The following is a 22,718-nucleotide window of genomic DNA, read 5'->3' as shown; positions in this document are numbered from 1 at the left end:
GGAACACTTTTCCACGTGACGCGCCACCTCTTACTCGACACAAATTTCCTCAACAACCCAATATGCCTCCTACTTTAAAGGAAAGCAGAATAGTCTCGGTTCTCTAAGCTCTTCAAAACGACGAAGAACTAAGCTTGCGAGCTGCATCCAAGCTCTACAATGTGCCAATCTCAACTCTGTCTTACCGACGCTCTGGCCGACCTGCACGACGCGATCTTCCAGCCATTTCGCGTAAGCTCACAGATCTAGAAGAGTAGACGATAGTTCAGTATGTTTTCGAGCTATCTAAACGCGCATTTTTACCTAGGCTCAGTGGCTTGGAAGATATGGACAATCATCTGCCAGACGAACGCGACGCGCTTCCTGTTGGCAAACGCTGGGCTCACAACTTTGTTAAACGCCAGCCAGAGCTCTGAACGCGTTATACGCGTAGATACGACTACCAGAGGGCCAGGTGCGAGGATCCAGAGATCATTCGCCAGTGGTTTACGTTTGTATAGAATGTTAAGGCCAAGTACGGCAGCAGAACAACATCATCACGCTCTGCATGCCTCCGCACTCTTCTCTCAAGCTCCAGCCACTCGATTTCGGGTGCTTTGGACAGCTTACCAAGGGTACAATGGCTGCAATGCACGAGGTGTCTCTTCTTCGCGCAGAGGTCTCTTCGCTCCGCATGGCCAACGAGGCGCTGAGCAAGCGCCGCAGAGCCAAAAGAGACGTGTGAGGTTTGGAGGGTCACTTGCTGTGTAGGATGTATACGATCTGTTGGACTATAAGGCCGTGGGTGAGGAGGGAGTGCAAGAAATGCAGCCGGATAGCGGTGATGCAGGGCGGGCCGTATGAAAATCGGTGCTGTGGTGTGTGCGGCAAGCCTAGCTATAATACACGTATCTGCTAGAAGGTTGCAGGATCATCTGATTCAGCTGTTCTCGATGCAACTGTAGTTAAGTCCTCCTGTTGATGTACTCTAATTAAACATAGTTGTCAGATGATAGTGGGAAGTGGGTTACTCGGTGATATGGGTCACTCGCTGTTAATGTACGTTGTAAGATAGCAAAAAAATTTATCTCGTTCTTTTAACTTCCTATCACCTATTTCAACTGCTATGCCTTTGTCATGGGCGGGACAGACTGGTAGTTCAATGACAGTTGTATTCGAGCTAAGCTCCAGTTTAGGCTCTATTCCGTCAGGTTCGGGGGTTTAATTGTCAAGACGTAGCTGGAGGACCTACGAACAGATCTCCGCAGCGAGATGCAGTATTTTCAACCCACAGCGCCCATGCTTACCACACTGCGGGTCACACGGGTGGGAACCGGCGGGCACGGCGCAATCGCCGTGACAGCCTTTGCGAAATTTAACTGTGTGTGTTGGAGCTATTAATGCATAGTTCACCCTGAGGTTTTTTGAGGGTTAAAGCTAGAGTGGTTAGAATCTGGAGTGGTTATAATCTGCAGTGGTTGGAATCTGGAGTGGTTGAAATCTGGAGTGGTTAGAATCTAAGTCGTTGGAAAGGGGAGTATCTAACTTATAATTCGAGACATACTTTTCGGATAGTGATGTCCATCTTCCTAGACTGTGACCCCACCTACCATGCTATACATATCCCTAACCCTGACAAATTTTTCGCGGGTCGCACCCACATCGCAGGCCGCATCGCATCCCCTCGCTCAATTGAACCGCATCGCAATGCGCTCAAATCCATCAAATCCATCAAATCTATCAGATCTGCTCAATTCGATCAAAAACGCAATAAGATCGCGATGCATCTACTGTGTCTTACTCTGACAAGGCCCCATACAGGACCCTAACCCTGATGCGAATTTTACTGCGTTTTTGAAGGAATTGAGCGATGCAGCGCATTTGATGCATCTGAGTGCAGTTCAATTGATTGATGCGGGCGCGAACAAGGCGTGCGACGGCCAGGGTTAGGAGTATGTATGGCATGGTGGGTGGGTCACAGTCTGGGGAGATGGACATCACAGTCCGGAAAGTATGTCTCTATAATTCAACCTTAAGTACGGAGTAGTTTGTTTGTTAGTATAACTAGAACTTTCGTAATAGGTAACGTGATTACACCCTCATCTTCCCTTTAGTTAACTTACTTAACCTTTGTACATTCTTTCTTTGTTCTTTGTTCTTTCTTCTTTCTTCTTGTTTCCTTCCTCTTTTCTCTCCCTATTTTTCTCTCTTTCTTGTTTTCTTACGTCCGTTTCTTTTATCCCATTCATATCTAGAGCCCCGCCATGTGCCACGCCAACGAACAAACCAGGGTTGGATTGTATTTGCAACCTCCACGACAGTCTTGTAAAGCGAACACGCTAGCATTCTGCTCTCTCTGTACCGACAAGGGGCTTTCTGGCGCTGAAAAACATATCTCCATCACGAACGCGCGGGAGGGCGTTCTACGATAAGTGCAACGCATTAGGTCGGATCTAAAGACGCCTTCCGAGTGCAGTTTGTGATCGACGGTTCACCGAGGCGGCGCCGGTCCAGGCACGCGGACGGGATCCCAATCCCATGGCTGAGACAGTATTGATTTGTCATTGCGGCCGGGAACGGAACCCGGACACACGCGGCCAGATCTGACAAGCCATTGGCGTGTTTTGTTGGCCTAGCATTTTTGAAGGAAGATGGAAGGCATGAGAGGGCGGCATCTTGAAGAGGGGCCCGACCCCGAATGTCGGTGAGGGACAGACAAACCCCCGCTCGTTGCCCTTATCACCCCTCCCCGTGGTCGACTGGCGCCCTCAGATTGGCTACGCGAAAATGCGATTTGGCTTGAGAGTCTCATGGGTAACCCCGACCTTGCAGTGAGGTCGTCCAAGAATCGAAACTCATGACATGGGGGAAACTCCAGGAACGGACGATCAAAGCGGATATTCTTACGGTCCCATGTCATCCCGCGATGTCGACAAGGGATCCGTGTGAGAGACCTGAGAAGTCGGCGTGGGAAAGACAGCATCAGGCAAGATGAGGTCGGTGTATCCAAGCTACCGAAGGCACCAAGAATAGTTGACTTAGTCTAGGAAAAGTTACAGTACCTCTTCGATGTCCATGCATTGGATGTCGCCCGAGCCCTGGCTGCTTGCGGCTTGCAATCCACTGAGCTGAATGTGGGCCGACCCAGCCCGCGGCTACCTTTATCGCATCAGCTCCACCTGGCACCTGCTGCTGTTGTTACCATCAATCCATGGGACGGGAACAAGCGCCGGAGACTCTTGGATTCGTGCCCTTTAAGTTGTTTCCAGATTAAGGTATTCGAACACGCTTAGATTATTACCACGTATTATGGGCTACGATAAAGGACGATTAATCTATCCGTACTCCGTGAATCCGTGGTATGTAAATGTCACTCGCTGCTCCTTCCTCCCATGATTACAGCTGGCGCTTGTGCCAGAGCCCTTGTTCAGGTCCATGATTTCGGAATCCACACACGTGGCGGGACTCAGCACTCGTCATTTTTGCTGCCCCACGCTCTCGTCCAGAGCCAGTGCATTCAATAAGTTTGGGAATTCCCACCAGGTGGTTTGGCTTCCTTTGACGCCCTTCCCCCACTTTGGCCTTTGAAAGAACCGGCCTGGGCTGGACCGTGGAGATCGTTGCCGACAAGTACTAGGGGCGAGTGGATGTGCAACTGTCTATCAGAGCTCTCTCCCAGCTCCAGCCCTCCGGTCGCTTCTTGGCATTGCTTCATCATCCCTCGTTATGCACCAATCTGGCCATCCATCTCTGATCTTTTCCTGATCACTGAGATCACTCTCCTCGCCTCGCCACTGCACTGCCGTCGGTGACTGATCGTCTCTGGCTTTCCACTGCTGTGTTTCTGCTCATTTATACTCGGACCTGGCGTCATTCACGTCAGCGCTGGTACCCCTGGTTCTTTCTAACATTTCTCCAACTTTGAGATCAAAATCGGTTCGAAATTTTTCGAATGAACAACCGCGTGATACCATCCAGGTAAGCGTCGTCGGTTTCCTTCTCGTCGCTGTATTCGTCCCATGGGGTCCGGGTGACGTCGTTGGCCGACATGCCTAATCCCATTCGCTTGCCCACGGAAGGCCATTTCCTCTGGACTCGGGCGACCATCTGTTTGCTGTTGGACAGCCTTTTTGTGTCCCGCGAGTTGGACGCGGCGGCCTCAGTGGCGTCATTTCCCGAGTCAAATCCAACCATTATTTGTGTTCGCGCACCGAGACACGGGGATGTGGAATGCACCGGCTCTGCATTCTGCACAGCAACGAAATTGTGTCTTGGTTGGCTTGCGGCCTGCTTTGCTTTGGACGGGATGAGGTGCCACCACGACCGCATTCATTCCGCTGCGAAGTGCCGCTCGCGGCGGCAACGTTGCCGCATCCAACCGCATCCATCTAGCTGCCTCTTCCCTGTGTCTTGTTCCAATATTCGCGGGCTGCATGGACCATCCAGACCGCCCATTCTCCTTGTTTTCAGTGATAGTGCTGGGTTGGATGTCGTTGTGTGCAAGACTCCTGGGTCTTCTCGCCGGGACCCGTTTGTTTCATAACACCGTGCTAACAGAATTCTCCGCTATCTGCAACACAGCCACCCTCCGCCTGGTAGCGTCGAACTTCTGCCCTCCACCCGATAACATCATCCCCCCTGAGAACCCTCAAATCCCCGGACCCCGACGACGGCGACATCATGGCTGCCCTCATCGGCGACGTCTTTGCTGATTCGCCCTCACGCTTTCATGGCATGATCGGAGGCCATTCCCACGATATCCACTACCAGAGCCGCTCCGTCAGCCGAACCCGCGACCGGGACGCTCAGACCCATCACACGCCGCGCCCAACTGCGAGCCCAAGGAGGGCCTCTGCATCTCACACAGGCGCGCAGAGCCAGACGCCGAGCTGGCGGCCGCGGGATGAATTAGTATTGGACAAGAACGCAAAGCAAACGAACTCCAACCTCTCCTCCACCGGCGACCGGGCTGCCCGACCGCCGTCTCCACCCTCGTCTTCTTCCTCATCCCAACCATCATCTGGTGGCGCACCACCACGCCATGAAATACCCCGAGATGGCGCACAGGACTCCGCTCCTGTAGCTTTCCCTAATCCGGATTCAAGCACGTCCTCGGAGAGTACCGCCACAACGGTGATACCACCGCCCTCAAGGGCCATCCCGTCTCCTGCTTCCGATAGTGGTCCGCGGTGGGATCCTGTGGACAGCCAAACCGTTGGCGCCTCATCTATCCCTCCTCACCTCGACGATCCACCCGAGTCGCCGATACCGATGCAAACTACGATCCGTGTCCGCGACCTCGCGCACATCCAAAGCCTGGCAAGGGCGGACCTGCTCAGCGGCACGGGGCTTGGAATTGTCAACGATCCGCCACTACAGCAAATGAAGTATGAAATTAGCGGCATGCCGATCGGTGACATTATCGAGATGGTGGCGGCGCTACTGACCAAAATCACAACGACCAACGACCTCCAGCACGACGCCCTCAACCGCAACGCACACCACCTCCGGCAGGCGCAAGCGCAGGCGAGGGGCGAGGAGGGAGGCGCCGACAGCAGCATCAGCCCGCTCAGCAGCAGCGTGCTCGCCTTCCACGGCAAGAACGTGCCCGCCATCACCATTCTCAGCTACCTCAGCCGCATCCACAAGTACTGCCCGACTACGTACGAGGTGTTTCTGAGCCTGCTGGTGTACTTTGACCGCATGACGGAGCGCGTCAACGACATGGTCATGAAGAGCGAGGAGGCGCGGCGGGCGCAGCAGCAGCAACAGCAGCTACGACGACAAGCGCCGTCTGCAGGGGTAGAAAGTGTCGCTGACAAAGACGCGGTCATGCGCGACCATGATGACGAGGGTGGCGTGGATGAGGATAACTCCAGCGACGCGACTGAGACTGACTCCGAGCTGGCCGACTCGACCGACGGCGATGAGAGGTCGGACGGCGGCGCTGCAGCGCAGGCGGGGAGGAAAGCTGCCGCCGTGCCTGTCAGCGCCCCTTCCGGGGGCTCTGCCGCTGCTGCGCCGCAGGCGACGTATTTTGTGGTGGACAGCTTCAACATCCACCGGCTCATCATTGCTGGCGTGACGTGTGCCAGCAAGTTTTTTTCGGATGTGTTTTATACCAATTCGCGATACGCAAAAGTGTGTGTTTCTCTTCCGTCTTCCTTTTTCTCACCCGACCAACCACCGAGATATCATGACAGTTTTTCTAATAAAGTCGGTATGCAGGTCGGCGGCCTCCCCCTCCCCGAACTGAACCATCTCGAGCTGCAGTTCCTCCTCCTCAACGACTTCCGCCTGGCCGTGCCCGTCGAGGACCTAGAAGCCTACGCCACCATGCTGGTCGAGTTCTATGCGCGCGAGGTGCTGGCGCAGCGGTCGCGCCTGGGTGTTGGGGAATGAGAACATGTAGATTTTGCGTGTCTGGGTTTTTGAGTTGAGCCGAGGGAGGCGGGGTTGGTGGAGGGGGGAGGGGGGGGGAGAGGGGAAGGAATGAAATGCCAGATCTCATTGTGAATCATCAGGGCGTGGACCGGGTGCATGGGCGGCAGACAGGTGGAACGGACAGACAGACGCAGGCGTTTCTATAGAGCGATGGATGGGCCTGAGGCATCGGGCAAAGTTGAGAGCGGTGGGTTCTTCTTGTTGCGTGGCGTGGCGGAAGGTGGGATTGGGAACCGGGTGTGGATGGGTGTGAATTGGCGGTACCATTACCTACATAAGGTACCTTCACCTACGTACGTTGTGTTCGGTTAGTTGCTCTGGCATGGCATGATTCGTGGATGGGAATTGCTATGGAATGGCTCAACTGGCAAGACCACGACGGGAGGATAACCTAGGTACAGTTACCTGCTCGCTCACCTACCTACCTACCTACCTTACCTACACTAAATACCTCATGTTAGGGTACAAAGAGGGAACTCTTACCCTCTTTGCGTTGGTTGGCACATGCGTGCGGTGCATTGAGTGAGGGACTCGAAGAGGGTCAAGACAGGTGTTGTGCCTCGGGCCTGCCAGGCATGCGTCTTTTATGGTTTGGGTCTAGTGTCTACTGGGGGACTAGGACTGATGAGACTGCCTTCAAACATAGCTATACGGCTTGGGACCCAACCCCCTCGAGGAGCTGGTTGCATGATGGTTTGCATTCAGGTTGCTAGAATGGTCATTCCCAATTCTTGTTCCGTTATTGTGTTCCTCTGTTTGCTTGCACGTCTTCCTTCTTTCCTGCCTTCCCGATACCCCATAGATAACTTAACTCGGCATGAACATCTATATTAGACAGATTACAGATTAGGACGACATTTATCTCAGCCGGGTTTGAGTCCAGACTCTCGTCGCGGTTGTTTTGTTATCAGCTTTTCTCTTAGAAGTTCGACAAGTCCGTTCCATGTGACCCTTTCCTCCTCGAGGCTTGACTCTTCTTAGCACGGAGGCGGCCATGGCTTGGTTCCGTCTAGGCAGATGCTTAGCATTCGTTTGGGGCTGCTATTAGATTTTAACCGCGCGTGGCCATGGTTCTCCAAGACACAATGAGCCGCGGCCAAGTCTCTTGGCTTGGGCTGTTGGGTTATGCTTCTGGTCTGTCCCAGTGTCGATCGGTCAAGTCATAATATATACTCGACAATTTGCTCTAAATCCGACATGGTGCTGCCGGAAAGTTCGGAATGTTGGGCTATGGTTAGTCTTGATCCTGAAAAAGGGGAGAGAAGCCAGTTCTCAGAGACCGATGACACTGTATGCCCTTCATGCTCAACTTCTCTCAAAAACGAATGAAGGATAAGAACACACGAATCAACCATGGCTCTTCGAGGTGTCAGAGACCTGAGTTCAGCAACCCTTTCAGCGCTGTTGATTTGGTTCCAGTTGGGCCGGACGGGGCTCGGATACTCCTCCGTCCCGCTCACACAGAGGCCACTGGGCCTTGATGTGGCGTGCCCATTGCCAGTCGACGACAAGGCAGAATCATGGCGGTATCGGAGGTCACTGTGGACACACCAACCAGAGTGCGAGCATTCGATGGACAGGACGGCTAGGTATTGCGCCTACACCAACGCACAACACGGCTCGCGTGGATGGAGCGTGGTCACCTCGCCCGAAACAGCGGCCGACAGCGTCTCTTTCCTGAGTCTCAGCCCACCGCTGAAGGCGCCTAGCCTGACATCCGACTCGCACGGCGCGCCTTACAAGGTCGTCGAGATGCCCGGCAAGGGAAGGGGGCTCGTTGCCGTCCGAGACATCAAGCAGTACGAGGAGATACTGCTCGATTACGCGACGCTCCTGGTCGATATTGAGTTCACGACCAAGGTCCCGGCTGTCCTGGGGTATCGGCTCCTGCATGCGGCCGTCGACCGGCTGTCGGACCCGGCGAGCGTGCTGGACCTGGGCCAGAGCAACGGGTTTGCGCAGGATGTGGTCGAGAATGTGGTGAGAACGAATGCGTTCCACACGAACCTGGGCGAGGTGCCGCATCTCGCGGTGTATCCAGCTGTGTCGGTGAGTCTGCAGATCACTTTTTCGTGGGCAATGGGTAGAACTGATATTCGGACTGCAGCGAATCAATCACGCTTGCAAGCCCAAGTGAGTCCGGCTGCCCATCTCGAGGTCTCGTTCCGTTCTCTGATGTTTTGTTCAGTGCCTACACCCGTTTCATGCCCGAAACCCTCCAAGTCAGCGTCGCCGCGGCACGAGATATCCCCACAGGCGAAGAGATCTCTATCAGCTGTAAGCCGCCTTGCACTTGCACCACGCTTCTATCTAGGTTGGGTACACACTCACATACCTATCTAACTTATCCCCCAGACATACCCCTCGGCCAACCGACCCCAGAGCGTCAGCGCAGGCTCCACAAATGGGGCTTCACCTGCACGTGCAGCCTCTGCAGCGCGCCAGAAGCCGAGCGCGAAGCGTCGGACGCGCGCCGCCGCGAAATCGAGAGGCTCCGCGACGACGCGGTGCGCGCGTTCCAGGCCGGGAGGCCGTACACGGCGCTGCGGCTCACCAAGCAAGTGCTTGCGCTGCTCCCCGCCGAGGGGCTGTTTCCGCTGTACAGCGAGCAATATGAGAACATGGCGCGCATCTTTTATGTGGTGAGGGATATGGAGAACGCGGAGAGGTATGCGAATATGTCGTTGGGGGTGTTGAGGGAGCAGGGGTATGTTGGGGAGGTGGGAAGGGAGATGGTGGAGGGGATGTGGAGGCGGTTCGAAGACGAGGAAGGGGGGAGGTATTGAGTGCGAGTGAAGGGGCGTGCTTGAAGACGTGTCGTTTGCGTTACACCGAGACCAGGTCAAGTAGACGCTGGCTGTGACTGGTTTGTCGTCTCGGTGTTGGGAATTGTATGCCGATGACTGTCTTTTTTCTTTGCGTCCAAGGGCTCCATTGTTCTAGGATTCCTCTGTATGCGTATCACCCCACCAAGTGATTTCGAACAGTCTGGCAGGCCTCAGCTCACAACGAAAGCACTGTAACTGCCCGTACTCCAAGTCGCCAGCCGATGTAGTGCTGACAAAGTTTTCGGCAAGCAATGAGTTGCTGGGACTGTTGCCCGATGGGAAACAGGTTGCACTTTACCGCAGTATACACAGATATCCGGGGCGGCCGATGAAGTGGTGAAGGGGAGACACGAGTGATGGATTGAGGGGACAAATTCTTTGCGGGGCCTCAATCATCAATTGAAGGGCCCACCGAGAGCCCTGACGTCTGCAACATTAACTTAAACTTGTGACGGGGTTCCAGGCAAATGGAGATTCCGGGGTGGAATCCGGGGGAGTTTGGCATGAAAATCGGCCAGGCATGTGACCATAATCCGAAGGATTTTATTGCATGCTCGGCAGTGGATGATTTGGCTCTCGCTCTTTTTGGTGGGACTTCCAACCTCGAGGAGGGAAAAAGGGTTTCTGCAGGCAGGGGCAGCTTCGGTCTTTCCAGGAATACAGTACGGATATATGGTACCTACATCACATCACTTGTATTGTACCACTTGCAGCCTGGTGCTCTTTGCAGTTACACACTCGAAGTTCAAGGCGGCCGGGCACAGACTCTCGGGCCTCTGTCCGTCTCAAGCTTTGACATTTCTTAGGTATTCCCTTTCAAATTTGCGTTGCTGCCAACGCCAGCGGATTCAATCGGCTCTCGGCAATCGTAACTTTAGCGCCTTGATCGGACCGATATCCCCACACAAGCTAAACACGCCAAATCTTAGCGGAGGTTGTTTCCACGTCAGCCAAGCAGCATGCCAAGGACCGAGCGTCGACTGGCCAAGAATAGCGCCGCAACGGCTGCCGTTGCAGGGTCTCACGTCAAGGTCGAGAACTCGCATGGCCATGACCCGACGCCGACCATCACACAGACAGCCATTGAGAGTTGAGAAAGAACGGGATCAACCGCCCACGTTTTGCGGTAAGTGCTCCCCTAGATCTTATCCCAGGGGGGTGCGATCTGGATGTGACAAGAACAAGAAGCTTCAATGACTACTGCGTACTCAAGACCAACCATCAACCGTGCGCTACCTTAGCAACAGAGCGGTAGTGTACACGAACGAGATGAGGGATCATCCATGCTGGTGAGATGCGGGGCAACCCTCCTGCATTTCCTTAGTAAACTGACGCCGTCGCCCGGAGTTCACCCTCCTCAGAAGAATTTCCTGGATGGCGCGACTGGTCTGCTGCGAACCTTGGCTCGACCCCGGCTTCCAGGACCCCGAATTGATCCTTCTACCACACTTCCCGCCTGGCCACTTGTCGATCACTTCCGCCTCGTGCCTGTTGCGGGGGACTATTGTGGACCTGGACCACGTCCAAGGGGAAGAAGTCTTGTACGGAGGCACCCACATGGTATGACGGCCGTTGCGGTGTGTGGTATGCAGGCCGAAAGCTGGTTTCTTAAATCCGAGTCTGTCCCGTGCTTGCAGGCCTGGCCTGCTCCTCGCTCTTTCATCTCTCGTGAATGAGTATTCTGTGCAGCCTCGTAAGGACACACCCACGAAGACCCGTTGTCTTGGCCTGCGTGACTCGGAGATCGACACCGTCACCCGCAGCTATGGCGGACAGCGGAAGCTCGGACAGCGTGCAAGTTGCTAAAGATCAGTCGTATGGCTTGCCGCTCGGACCAAAAGCATGCCCTATCTAACATGAACTAGACTTCAGTTGAGCAGCAGCGACCCCAAGGGTGCTGCCGGACACCACCTCGAGAAGGGCGTCTCGCACGCAGAACATGTTGACCTCAACCGGAACCTCGAGGCCAGGTGAGCCAGCAATGGGCTAGATAATGTGCCAAAACTGACAAGTAATACCCCTGCACAGGATCAGAAACCCTCTCGAAGGGATCCCAGAAGATGAGCTCATGAGCCGCGTCGAGGCGTTCGCCCAGGAGAAGGGCCTCACAGAGCATCTTCCCTTGCTTCGAAAAGGCGCCCTCGTCGCCCAGGATCCCAATGCGTTTGAGGACATCACCGGCCCCAATGCCTTGAACGAAGATGAAAAGGAGGCTCTCCGCCACGAAATAAAGTACAAATGGCGCCTTCCCATGAAGCTTTTCCTGACCATCGCCACCTGTTCGATCGGCGCTGCAGTTCAGGGCTGGGATCAGACGGGCTCCAACGGTGCCAACATCTTCTTTCCCAAGTTCTACGGCATCGACGGCACGGACACTCGCAACACGCTCCTTGTTGGTCTCGTCAACGCCGGTCCCTACATTGGCAGCGCTTTCATCGGCTGCTGGCTCTCGGATCCCATCAACAACCTACTTGGCCGCCGCGGTGTCATCTTCGTCTCGGCACATTTCTGCTGCTGGCCTGTCATCGGATCCGCCTTTTGCCACACATGGCCACAGCAGCTGGCCTGCCGACTTCTCATGGGCATCGGCATGGGCGTCAAGGCCTCAACGGTGCCCATCTATGCTGCTGAGAACTCCCCCGCCGCCATCCGTGGAGCGCTCGTCATGTCTTGGCGTGAGTATCGAGGGAGTCCCAGGGGCTTGAGGGCACACAACTGACAACGAGTGCAGAGATGTGGACCGCCTTTGGCATCTTCCTCGGGACAGCCTTCAATCTGGCCGTCTTCAACACCGGTGACCATATCAACTGGCGTCTCATGTTGGGTAAGGCTTTTAATACCTTAGCCTGTATCGTCTTACTCCGTTTCACATTGCCAACCCCTGACTCCATATAGGCGCTCCCTTTATTCCCGCCGTGCCCCTCATGCTCCTCATCTACTTCTGCCCCGAGTCACCTCGCTGGTACATGAAAAAGAACCGATACGCCGAAGCCTGGAGATCCATGGCCAGGCTCCGCCACCACCCGCTGCAGGTGGCGCGTGATATCTTCTACATCCACTCCCAACTCGAGCTCGAAATCCAGCTCCTCCGCAACAGCAGTTACATCCAACGCTTTGTCGAGCTTTTTACCGTCCCCCGCATCCGCCGCGCCACTCTAGCTGCGTTTACAGTCATGATTGCCCAGCAGATGTGCGGCATCAACATCATAGCCTTTTACTCTTCAACGTGAGTTTTGTTTCGTTTTTTTTTTCTGTTACGCACTGTACACCCACAAACCCAGCTCAGACCAGGACACCGTGCTAACCCCTTCCCTCAGCGTGTTCAAAGAGAGTGGATCAACCGACTTCCAGGCCCTCCTCTCGTCCTTCGGCTTCGGCCTCGTCAATTGGCTGTTTGCCTTCCCCGCCTTCTGGACTATTGACACGTTCGGCAGGCGCTCCCTCCTCCTCTTCACTTTCCCCCAGATGACGTGGACCCTCCTCGCGGCCGGCCTGTGCACGCTGATGGACCAGGGCACCGCCCGCACCGCGCTCGTCGCCCTGTTCGTCTACCTGTTCGGCGCCTTCTACTCCCCCGGCGAGGGGCCCGTCCCGTACACGTACAGCGCCGAGGTCTTTCCCCTGTCGCACCGAGAGGTCGGCATGGGGTTTGCCGTTGCGACCTGTCTGTTCTGGGCGGCCGTGCTCAGCATGACGTTCCCGTTCATGCTCGCATCGACGGGCACGGTGGGCGCGTTTGGCATTTACGCCGGGTTTAACGTGGTGGCGCTCATCATGATCTTCTTCTGGGTGCCCGAGACCAAGCAGCGCACGCTCGAGGAGCTGGATTATGTGTTTGCTGTGCCGACGGCCAGGTTCACGAGGTACCAGCTCACGCAGACCCTGCCGTGGTTTCTGAGGCGGTGGGTGCTGTGGCAGAGGAAGGCGGAGCTCAAGCCGCTGTATGATCAGGACAAGGTGGGTAGGAAGCATAATAAGCAGCAGGGGGCGGTCGCGGCGGATGCTGCTGCTGTTGAGCAGTGAGATGTGCCAGCGGATGGTGGCCTTTGCGGTGCCTGGCAGGCTACAGTTGGATGGCGGATGCTTGCGTTGGTTGATTTGGACTGACTGCAGGTGGACTGCTGTGATGCTGTTGGCCGTGGTTAGAACGGCTGGTGTTTTCTTGGTTCTTGCCTACGGGCCCCAACTGTGGATTTGGGAACACGCTAGCTTCCGGCGGATAGCTTGTTTGGTGCTCACCTGTCAACGGATGTGAGCTGGGGAGAGCCTCGCCGGTTATGTTCCTCTTGCTGTAGGCAGTAAGGCAATGGACAAGACGTTTCTGGAGATTCGAAGATGTGAATGACGCCAGCAAGATTGCGGATGTTGATCGGCATGGCTGTCAGTGCGCTTCCGTCGCATCAGGGACTCGAGCTCAAGGGACCGTTTTTGCCAGCGAGTCGTTCCGAACAATCGTCCACTCCTGCCCGGTCAATCCCTTTAGCTGGGCAGCTGTACCCCTCCTCGTCATCAAATCGCTATGCTCGTGACGGGCGCTGAATTCGCACAACCCTCCCCTCAAGACAACGCTCACTGCTACCCTGCCTGACCTGCGCCATAGAAGGCGAACGTACCTTATAGATGCGCCTCTGGAAGGCTAAAGAAGCAAACATTGTGGCAAAATTATTTTTGAAGACACCACTCGACGATAAAGATGGAATTTTCAGGTGAATGCTGCCTACCGTAGGTAAGTCGCCAGCCTTTAGCTGGCCAAATGACGGCGCATGAAACGAAAGGCTCCTCCACGCAGTAAGGCATCAAGAGATAGGATGTCTGAGGTGAGTTCTGCCTACCTTACCTTAGATAGGTCGAGATCCTTCCCCCGGGCCAAGTGACGGCGCATGAAACAACGGACTCCTCCCGTCCTTCGGTCTCCACTCCAGGTCTATGAAGCTATTCCCAGTCTACATCCCTTGCCTCCTGAACCAATCGCTCCACGCTGGGATTTCGAGAACCCAAATTTGCACCAAGTCGTTTGGTTCCTTTTCTTGGTTTTATATCGGTATACCTCTTAATATGAGTGGCCTATCTTGGTACAACATACTGCCTCGCAATCCTCCCGTAATTAGATCGCACCATGTACAGCGTGAAAGATTCCTGTAAGTGGATACTTTGCTCTATGACGCCTCACTCAGAACAGCCAGCGTACGCTTTCTACGGCCCGTACTTCGGATGGTACAGGGGATTTCATCCAAGTCTCTCGATATGCCTTTACACTCCACTTATCAAACCAGCTCAATTCTCCATCTCAGACATTTCGAACTCCAGCCCTCCGGCAGGCTGATACAAAGGCTACCGTGATGGTTAAGCGCGTTGGCCGTCGTCTCAGAGCACTATGAGTTCTTTTTGGAATGCGCAAGACGTCCAGTCTTTGCAAGAATCATGTATCTATATAAAGGAAGCTCGTTTTGCTTTGGAGGTGTCTCATTCCTCACTTGGCAAGCCTGCCAATTATTCCGATCCAAGCATTTCAGTTACCAACTTTTCCATCTTCACCACCGACAAGCCGGACTTGTTCGAATTTCCTATCTACTCTTTTTTAAAACACTCATACAATCTGTTCAACGACATCGCCACAGCACCGATACCGCCATGTGCAAAGTGTCTCTCATCAAGCGGGGCGGCTCGAACGTGCCCGAGGTCGCCGTCGAGCTTTGCGGTCAAATCCCAGTTCCTCAACGGCGGAAGGCTCTGTGCTTCTGCAGAGGCGAAGAAGAAGGAGTACAAGGCCACGTACAAGGAGACTTACAGGCAGAACGTTACCAAGGCCAAGAAGTAATGGGTCGGTTTGATTGACGCTGGGACTGGCAGCGGCACGGCGCAGGCGGGTCCTGCAGCGCGCAAGTGCGGTTGCTATGGTTTCCAGGGATGGGCTGTAAGAGAGAGGGGGGAAGGGGCGGGGGAAGAGGAAGGTCCGGAGGGGGCCAAGTGTGCTGTTTTAACTCACCGCTACCTCAGTCACTCATTCGGTGAACAGTTTGGAATCAAGAAGCTGGTTCTCTTGCAGCCGTGAGGTGTTAATTGATTCTCGTGATCAAGCCCTGTGTCCGCTCAGAGCACATGTCTTCACATCTCTTCTTAGCTTAATCACAAGTTGAGCTGAGCACCGGCTAATTTCCAATAACTGTTCAATACTGTCAATGAAGGTCTGCAACTTAGAACCTGATTGCTGCGTAGAGAGAGAACCTTGATGGCTCTGCGGCGGTGTGCCGGCTGCAGAAGTTAAAGCTGTGTGCCAAACTGTGCGTGGCCGTGGTTTGTGAGCGAGTTCCAGCCAGATTCAGCCCATGAAACTGCGGGTTGTGTAGCAGCTGACCCTGACTCTGCAAGTTTCTGAGTCTGAAGGGGATTTTGGCTCAGACTGACTCGGCTTTGAACATTTTGGCCCAGGTATGTGCGTTATTGACTTGGGCTATCCGTCGGAGGACAATTGAATGAGTGAGGGGACTGAGAGACAGTAGCAACTATTATTATTATTAGCAGGAAAACCGCACCCTTGCGGGTTGCCTGAAAAGCCCATATCGGTAATCAAGGAAACGATCAGTGAGTGAGCCTGCAAATACAAAGAGAGAAGGCCTCTTGGCCTTCGGAGGAGGGGACATCAGACCATAAGCTCCAGCTCCAGCCTCCTAGCCGGATTGTACATCGACAGCCTCCCCGAGTCCATCAGCCATCTCAGGATCCTCCCTGTTAGCCGCGCAGCTGTGAGACTAATTCCTTGTAGAACAGAGTAAAAGTCCCTTCACGTTCGGACCGCGGCTCTCTCCCATCTTCGAGCCACCGGTGGCGCCAGACTCACATCACCTGGTGTTCGACGGTCTCTCGCCCTTTCCCACCCTCGCAGCTGGGCGTCAAGACCTTCGGGACGCCCCTTTCGAAGAGGAAGCCCCGAAGGCCTATAGCCCCAGTTCGGACCTTGACCAGCAGTGAACCTTTCGCCTTGTTTAGGCCCACGTGCCTCTTTAGAGTCTTGGTCTTTTGAACAAGTTTCCTGCTGGTGGTCGAAGTCGTCGGCTGGCCTCGTGGCTGCCCGGCCGTCTCGTTCCTTCAGCCACCTCTCCTCCCAAGCCTCCTGCATTACCCTGTCCGTGTCGGCCGTTCCCCCCGTCCAAACTGCAATTGTGATGGCGGCTTTCCCACTGCTATGGGCTTCTGCGGCCCGAAGGCTCGCGGTCGGACCCTGCTGCCCTTTCTCGAGCTGAGTCTCTTGCGTGGTGATATTGCGTCTTGTGCAAGCACGGCGGGAGCAGCCTCCAGAGATGATCCTTCTCCGTTCGGTTTGATTCAGTATCTTACAGAGGTTTAACTAAACTTAGCCAGCAACGAAGCACATTCCAAGTTCTGACGCTCCAGTGTCAATCACAGATGATAGTCCTGTGGACTTGTCACCACGACTCCGCGTCTGACCCAAACACCGTCGATGCCCATATCCTCCCGGCCGCTGTTCAAGTCTGTCAGCACTCAACACTGCGAGGCGTTGATCCTGTGAAATACTTACTCATCTTTGAGATTGATGAACGGCTCTGCATCTCCAGCCGCAATGTTGGGGTTCCGGAAGATGACATTACGCGTCTGCGTCCGCATGTTAGTAACCACTTCACCCAGACATCCAGTCATTCTCGAGAGAAACAAAGAAGATCCCTCATCTAACTTACCAACCCCAGCGTCAAATGTATCCCCGCCGGCGCCACAGCCGCCCTTTCCACCGGCTCCTCCCCCTTGATCAGACTCGCGATATTCTTCGCCGCCACGGCCGCCTGCACCATGCCCGGCCGCGCTGCCTTGTGCGCACCCGAGTCGGCAATGTCCCCGACCGCGAACAGGTGCGGATAGCGCGGGTCAGCAAATTGCATCGTCGGCAGCACGCGGACGAAGCCGTTCTTGGGATTGAGCACCGCCGACTGCCCGGACTCTCCAACCAGCCCGGACAGGAGAAACTGATTATTTGGCGTCTGCCCTGTTGCCTGTATAGCAAACTCCGCCGAGAGACTGCGCCCGTCTTGCAGGCATATGTCAAAGGCCTGTCTGTTAACGTTGGGAAATCCTTCCGGCGGAATCACCACGCGGCTGCCGGTTATGAGCTGGACGCCGAGTTCTCTGAAACGGTCCTTGATGAGGTTGCTGAGCGCCTCGTGGTAGACGGGCATGAGGTGCTCGCGGGAGTGGATGAGGGTGACGGTCTTGGCAGGGTAGAGCTCTTTCAGGTCGCAAGCCATTTGCACACCGACGGCGCCGCCGCCGATGATGGCGACGGAGCTGGCGGTTCGGATGCGCTCTTGGTAGGCTTGCAGGTAGCGGACGGATGGCGGCTTGTCGTCGTCGGGCATGGTCCCTGGAACGGCGAGGCGGGTGCCTGTGGCGACGACGAGGAAGTCGAACGGGATGGTCTTGGAGCCCTGCCATTCTCTATCGAGGGTGAGGCTGTTTGGCTGCAGCGAGACGGCCCTCGCGCGGGCTACCTGGTGGCGCGGTGACCCTGGCGCGCCGGAGAAGACTGAGGTAAAGGGGATGAAGGCCTTGTGTTCGTGGCCGGAACTAATGGCGAACCGGGGCTGAATTTTGGTGACTTGGTCAGCTGGAACGGCGCGTAGAGGAGAGATAATATTAGCTCGCTCACAAAGGCAAACAAGTGGTGAAAGTGACTGTGAGGCTCAACAAGGAGCACCTAGCAGAGTTAGATAATGCGTAGACAGAGCAGCTCATCCCACTTACACGATGTGTTTTTGGAAGAAGACTGGCGAGCTCCTTGGCCGTATTCTGCAACCATGTCAGAACTCAATATTGATAAAGGTCCCGATCATATGGTCGAGTTAACTCACCACTCCGACATACGACCCGCCAACCACGACAACATTCCGAAGTGCCCCAGCCATAATGGTTCTGGCAATCGCTCTGGGAACAGAACTTTGCTGGTACTATTCAGGTGATAATGTGTGACTGAAGGTTGCACTTGACCCGACAACGTAAGATCAATACCCTGAGAAAGCTAATACTGCTAGGAGTAGACACATTTCCGATTGTGGCCGGGGAGACTTAAAGTATATGGGAGGACGAAGTTTATCAGATAATCAGATAAAACCCTGGTCGCCCTCGCGTCTCGGCGCTACTGGTGGATCTCCGAGCTACGGATGTGGAAGGAAATATGCAGTTTGCGGAATTTCAACCAAATTTGAAAGAATTGATGTCAAGCCTCGCTTGAGAAGGCTTGGCGCAGTGGATATATGGGTTAAAGCCAGGGTTAGTAATCAGTTAAAGTAATCCGTATAATTATTCACGTCCACTCGGGAGGTTGTTGAGCAAGCCTGTAGTAGCCAGCCTTAACCCTTAGGTGCTACCGCCTGTCGAACGAGGTATAATTGAATTTCCAAAAATTTGGAAATTTTCAACGCCCTGTTTTCATTTTCACTGATCAGAGGGTTTTCCGAAATTCCACATCCGTACTCCGAGCCGATGTGGAGAACCCGGCCCGACCCTTCGGGAGACGGGGTTAAAGTTGAGCCTGAAGTCCTGCTGTGAACAAGCGGCACAGCATGGAGTTAGAAGTCCGGAATCCGACACGTCCATGGAGCACATGAGGCATTGACTGGGAATAGTTTGATTTTAGACATCTGATACCTAGCCGTAGGCATAATCATCAGTCATATTCCATCACTTCATTGCCGGTGAGATCTCCCAGATGACACCAGGTCCGTACTCCTTTCACCCCTGGACCGTTTCTGTCATGGTTCTCATGTTCAAGCTCTCAGATACTCGCAAGCAGCTCTCCCCCATCTCACACCTCCCTTGTACACCCACATACCGGGGGCGTTCCCAGCCTTCAGTCCCTCGATCGCGTCCGCAAGCTGCGGCCCAAGCCCCTCCGCCTTGATCTCGGCGAGCGGATACATGTACGTCTTAAAACTGAAGAGGATTGCCTGCGTCTCCGGCAGCCGTGTCAGGGTCTGCAGCTCAACCCTGAGCCTTGCCTCGTCAACGTCAATGCTCGTCTCTTCCTCGACTGTCTCGCCCACATGGACGTGGTTTCCCCGCGGCGTATACATTTTCAAATGTGTCTGTATACTCCACTGTGCAGAGCATGTCAGCACCCAACCTACGTAACACTGCGCACAACCCATTAAAAGTCCGTGAGAGAGACAAACTCACATTCACCCTCTTCACGGCCTTCCCGACCTCCAACCGTCCAAAGAACCTCTCCATGCTGGGTCCGATCTTCTCATACGCCGGCACCGGCCCATGGATCTCGGCCAGCCTCTTGCCCAGCTTCTCCGAGGGGTCAAAGCCTGCCGGGTGGCAGCACACAAACGCCACGGCCCTGTGCTCGCCACCACCATCACCACGACCACCAATGCCTTTTTCATCGCTGCTAGTAGCCCGATCCCGCAAGAGCAAAAACATGTCGTCCTCGACCGTCTCGCCCAAGATTCGGAGCATCTCGTTCGTGTCAGAAGGCAGCGGGTGGACGGGAGCTTCGAGCCCGGTGACTTTGTTGCGCAAGGAGACACTCTGGTGGTGGCTGTTGCTGTTGGCAGAAGGGGCTCGGATGAGTTCAAACATGGTGGGATAGCGCGCCGGCAGGTAGGTGCCGAGGAGGTGGGTGTACAATTCTCTGACGGCTGCTTCGCCTGGCGGGATGGCGCCGAGTACGGAAGAGGTGTGCTGCGCTATGAGATGGCGGCGGGCCGTTACGCGGGAGAGGTAGTTGCGGTCCATGACGATGAGGTCCGAGGGGGCGCTGTTTTGGATGGCTATTAGAGGAGAGCCAGTGTGAGTATGTTTGATGATGCTTTCCGTCTAGGGATTGAGCGCGACTCTCATTGGTGAATGAAGGTGAGATATACCCATTGTGATGTTATACGTTGGTTTGAATGGTCTGATCTTCATTGGCGGCGTGGCTTTCCAGTCAAAGTTTGGAAGAGGTTCGATCGTTGGCTTCGATTGGCTGATCTTGTCATCCTTAACGGCGACGTGCCCTCCGCTGTAAGGACCTTGACTCCGGGATGGCGAGGGCTGAGTCGGCTGAAGGAGGGAGAGTTCACGACGTCGACGGAGAGTGGCCACCAGTAGAATCGAAAGCAGCAAGGACACCGCCAATAACGGAACCATTCTGAACACCGAGCAAATCAGGTAGTTAGCGAAAGTTGAAGTTTGAAGCCTTGAAATGCTACCCCGAAGTTCAGGTTGATTCAACGAGAGGTTTGATTGATTCTCAACAACAGATGAACCAGATCAACCATACATTACTTATATAAGAGATTCAGACCAGAAAAGACTTCGCCAAAGAACAGGCAGGTGCCGAATTCCGAACGATTCCCAAACCATCGAGTTGGCGTGTTTCTGAATCAGCAATCTCCTCTCCGCTGACGGATCTCCGCTGACGGATCTCCGCACCAGATAATGCTAATGTACGGTAATCGAACTAGGCGGTGGCGACTTCCAAATGTTGTGACTTACCAGGTACCGTATCACAAGACCCAGCACCGCCAATAGCAGGCAGCCAGGTGCCATTGTTCCCCCACATTCCAGCGTTTTTCCCGTTGATGAAGGCAGTGCACATGCAAAGCTCCCCGGACATTATCACAAGCTCATGCGCCCTTCCAATTACCAATACCTACCTGACTTAGTATCGTGTCCTCCCGCCCAGACTCCACCAAGATAATAATAGTACTACTCTACTTGCCCTGTCTCGTCTTATCATTAACACCATTATCGCAATGACCAAAGTGACGCTGCAAGACCCGACTCCTCACTCAACACCAGACGGGACTGACCTCACCCACCTGGACCCAATCCCGTCCTACGAAGGATCCGTCTCGGCCCCCCGGCCCAACGCCCTGCAGATCCTGGGCGCGACCTGGGGCGGCGTAACAGTGACGCCGGACATCCAGAAGCTCGTCGGCACCAGCGACAAGCTCACGCTGGACATGCGCACCCTGCACCGCCACCTGCACCCCGACCCAGCGCCAGGCAAGACCAAAGTCCTGACCATCCTCTACCGCTTCCAAGACGACGACTCAGACTCGGACTTGGACAATCAATTCCGCCTCTTCTCAGCCGCCGAAACCGCCCAGCCGCCCAAGCTAACTATCGCCCGGCACGCGCACGCCTCCATCCAGAACTCCTCCACCCACTCGGGAGGAGAAAATGGACACGGAGGACGGAACCGCTTCTTCTACCACGAGACGCTGCCACGGCCGTGGCGGGCGGGGCCGCAGGGGCAGGTCGATATCCTGGCCGTCATGTACGGCCCCGCGCGGATTGAGACGCCCTCGGTGCTGTCGGTGCTGAGCAACTACTTTGAGGGCAGGTGGGGCCAGGTGCGCATGAACAATGCTTTTTTCGGAACGGATCCGTGGCCGTACGAGAGGAAGACGTGGGCCGTGTATTTTCGGTTCGTGAATGGGTCCAGGCGGGTGCAGGTGGTGACTGGGTGGGAGGACGGGGCGTTGGAGGTGCCGTGGACGAGGGATTAGCGTTAAGAGAATTGATACCGTATAGGTGGAGAGTTGCGGTGAGGTTTGCTCCTATGATTTGGGGCTCTATTTTCATACTTGTACTGCGGTGAGAAGGCATGGGGGTGTGGGTTCGGTTTTTGGGAGTTGCGAAGGGAGTTGTGGCTTGTGCTTTGCATGATCCCTCTGTGGTTCAAGGACGAGGTCAAACTTACACCTGGACAAAACTCGAGAACTGATAACTGTAGGGTAACCTCGCAGCTACCTTATCTGATGAACTAACTTCATGCTGAACACTGCTCCGCCATCCATGCGTACAAGTACTGGGTCAATGTCTTAACCGTGCCTTCAACACTACACCTCCCGCAGCAGATACACTCAGCTCGACACCGCATGCCTCGTCCCAGGCGCATCCGCCACGACCGAAGCCCCACGTATTTGGCACGCCATGCCACATTAATACTTGACGTCCACGGAGGCCTGCGCCAGACTCGAGGCGTACTCCATACACTCGCTGGGAAACAGACCCAGCATGCCAACATCAATATGCGTCGTCCGCAGGCCCTCCAAATCCTCGACCCTCGCACGCACCGCATGTCTTGACCGTTCCTTGTCCTGCTCGCTCTCCTTGGTATCATTACCATCAACAAGCGACCATCCTCATACACCGCCCACGGACTCTCAGTCTTCCTCTGCGACCACGGCAGGCTCGGCGCCAGCGGACTTCCCTCCTCCAGCTCCGTCCGGTCGTTCAGCATGGGATACTACCAGCTCGAGCTTCTTCACGGACCGGCCGCTGGTCCGGATCCCACGCCATCAGTGGAAGCGTCAGCGCAGCCGGAGAGAGAGCATGCCATCCCGGTCTGACACATACATCACGGCGGTGCTTGCAGTCTGGCTGCGATAGGAGCGTTAGGAAGTAGTATGCAACGATGATGCCCCTGCAATGCCGCCCTGGCACAGATAAACAAAGTCAGCC

General features: G+C 55.0%; 7 protein-coding genes across 7 annotated transcripts; 5 read left to right on the top strand and 2 right to left on the bottom strand.

Moving 5' to 3' along the window:
- Nucleotides 1-1,553: 1,553 nt before the first annotated feature.
- Nucleotides 1,554-1,999, top strand: N657DRAFT_644561 (uncharacterized protein; the record flags this gene model as incomplete). Its single annotated transcript, XM_062792783.1, has 1 exon — nt 1,554-1,999. A coding segment is annotated over one exon (229 nt), but the record flags the coding sequence as incomplete, so codon positions are not given.
- Nucleotides 2,000-4,659: 2,660 nt separating this feature from the next.
- On the top strand, nt 4,660-6,381 carry N657DRAFT_571890 (cyclin-domain-containing protein; the record flags this gene model as incomplete). The annotated part of the gene is made up of 2 exons (XM_062788842.1): nt 4,660-6,120; nt 6,208-6,381. 2 exons carry the CDS (start codon nt 4,660-4,662, stop codon nt 6,379-6,381), a joined length of 1,635 nt encoding a protein of 544 aa, XP_062648105.1.
- A 1,395-nt stretch (nt 6,382-7,776) lies between these two features.
- On the top strand, nt 7,777-9,209 carry N657DRAFT_680345 (SET domain-containing protein; the record flags this gene model as incomplete). Its single annotated transcript, XM_062796279.1, has 4 exons — nt 7,777-8,472; nt 8,531-8,556; nt 8,612-8,700; nt 8,779-9,209. 4 exons carry the CDS (start codon nt 7,777-7,779, stop codon nt 9,207-9,209), a joined length of 1,242 nt encoding a protein of 413 aa, XP_062648104.1.
- Nucleotides 9,210-11,016: 1,807 nt separating this feature from the next.
- N657DRAFT_680344 (uncharacterized protein) lies at nt 11,017-13,274 on the top strand (the record flags this gene model as incomplete). Its single annotated transcript, XM_062796278.1, has 6 exons — nt 11,017-11,066; nt 11,117-11,221; nt 11,280-11,926; nt 11,983-12,075; nt 12,147-12,477; nt 12,569-13,274. 6 exons carry the CDS (start codon nt 11,017-11,019, stop codon nt 13,272-13,274), a joined length of 1,932 nt encoding a protein of 643 aa, XP_062648103.1.
- A 3,375-nt stretch (nt 13,275-16,649) lies between these two features.
- Nucleotides 16,650-20,862, bottom strand: N657DRAFT_655612 (putative FAD binding protein; the record flags this gene model as incomplete). The annotated part of the gene is made up of 8 exons (XM_062794619.1): nt 16,650-16,731; nt 16,789-16,862; nt 16,946-17,842; nt 18,110-18,199; nt 19,067-19,342; nt 19,434-20,035; nt 20,129-20,275; nt 20,742-20,862. The coding sequence occupies 8 exons, from the start codon at nt 20,860-20,862 to the stop codon at nt 16,650-16,652; spliced, it is 2,289 nt and encodes a 762-aa protein (XP_062648102.1).
- N657DRAFT_644554 (uncharacterized protein) lies at nt 20,824-22,183 on the top strand. Its single transcript, XM_062792782.1, has one exon. The coding sequence runs from the start codon at nt 21,002-21,004 to the stop codon at nt 21,758-21,760; it is 759 nt and encodes a 252-aa protein (XP_062648101.1). The 5' UTR covers nt 20,824-21,001; the 3' UTR covers nt 21,761-22,183.
- N657DRAFT_388112 (uncharacterized protein) lies at nt 21,892-22,604 on the bottom strand. Its single transcript, XM_062787133.1, has one exon. The coding sequence runs from the start codon at nt 22,495-22,497 to the stop codon at nt 22,024-22,026; it is 474 nt and encodes a 157-aa protein (XP_062648100.1). The 5' UTR covers nt 22,498-22,604; the 3' UTR covers nt 21,892-22,023.
- Between the last annotated feature and the right edge of the window lie 114 nt (nt 22,605-22,718).

The sequence above is a fragment of the Parathielavia appendiculata genome (genome assembly GCF_033297405.1).
Source record: "Parathielavia appendiculata strain CBS 731.68 unplaced genomic scaffold N657scaffold_5, whole genome shotgun sequence".
Lineage (NCBI taxonomy): Eukaryota > Fungi > Ascomycota > Sordariomycetes > Sordariales > Chaetomiaceae > Parathielavia > Parathielavia appendiculata.
The sequence above is the reverse complement of the archived record's forward strand: the minus strand, read 5'-3'. Positions and strand labels throughout refer to the sequence as shown.

What these genes read in the sequence shown, in the direction of transcription:
- N657DRAFT_388112 (XM_062787133.1), bottom strand. Translation starts at nt 22,497, where the DNA reads ATGCTGAACGACCGGACGGAGCTGGAGGAGGGAAGTCCGCTGGCGCCG.
- N657DRAFT_644554 (XM_062792782.1), top strand. Translation starts at nt 21,002, where the DNA reads ATGACCAAAGTGACGCTGCAAGACCCGACTCCTCACTCAACACCAGAC.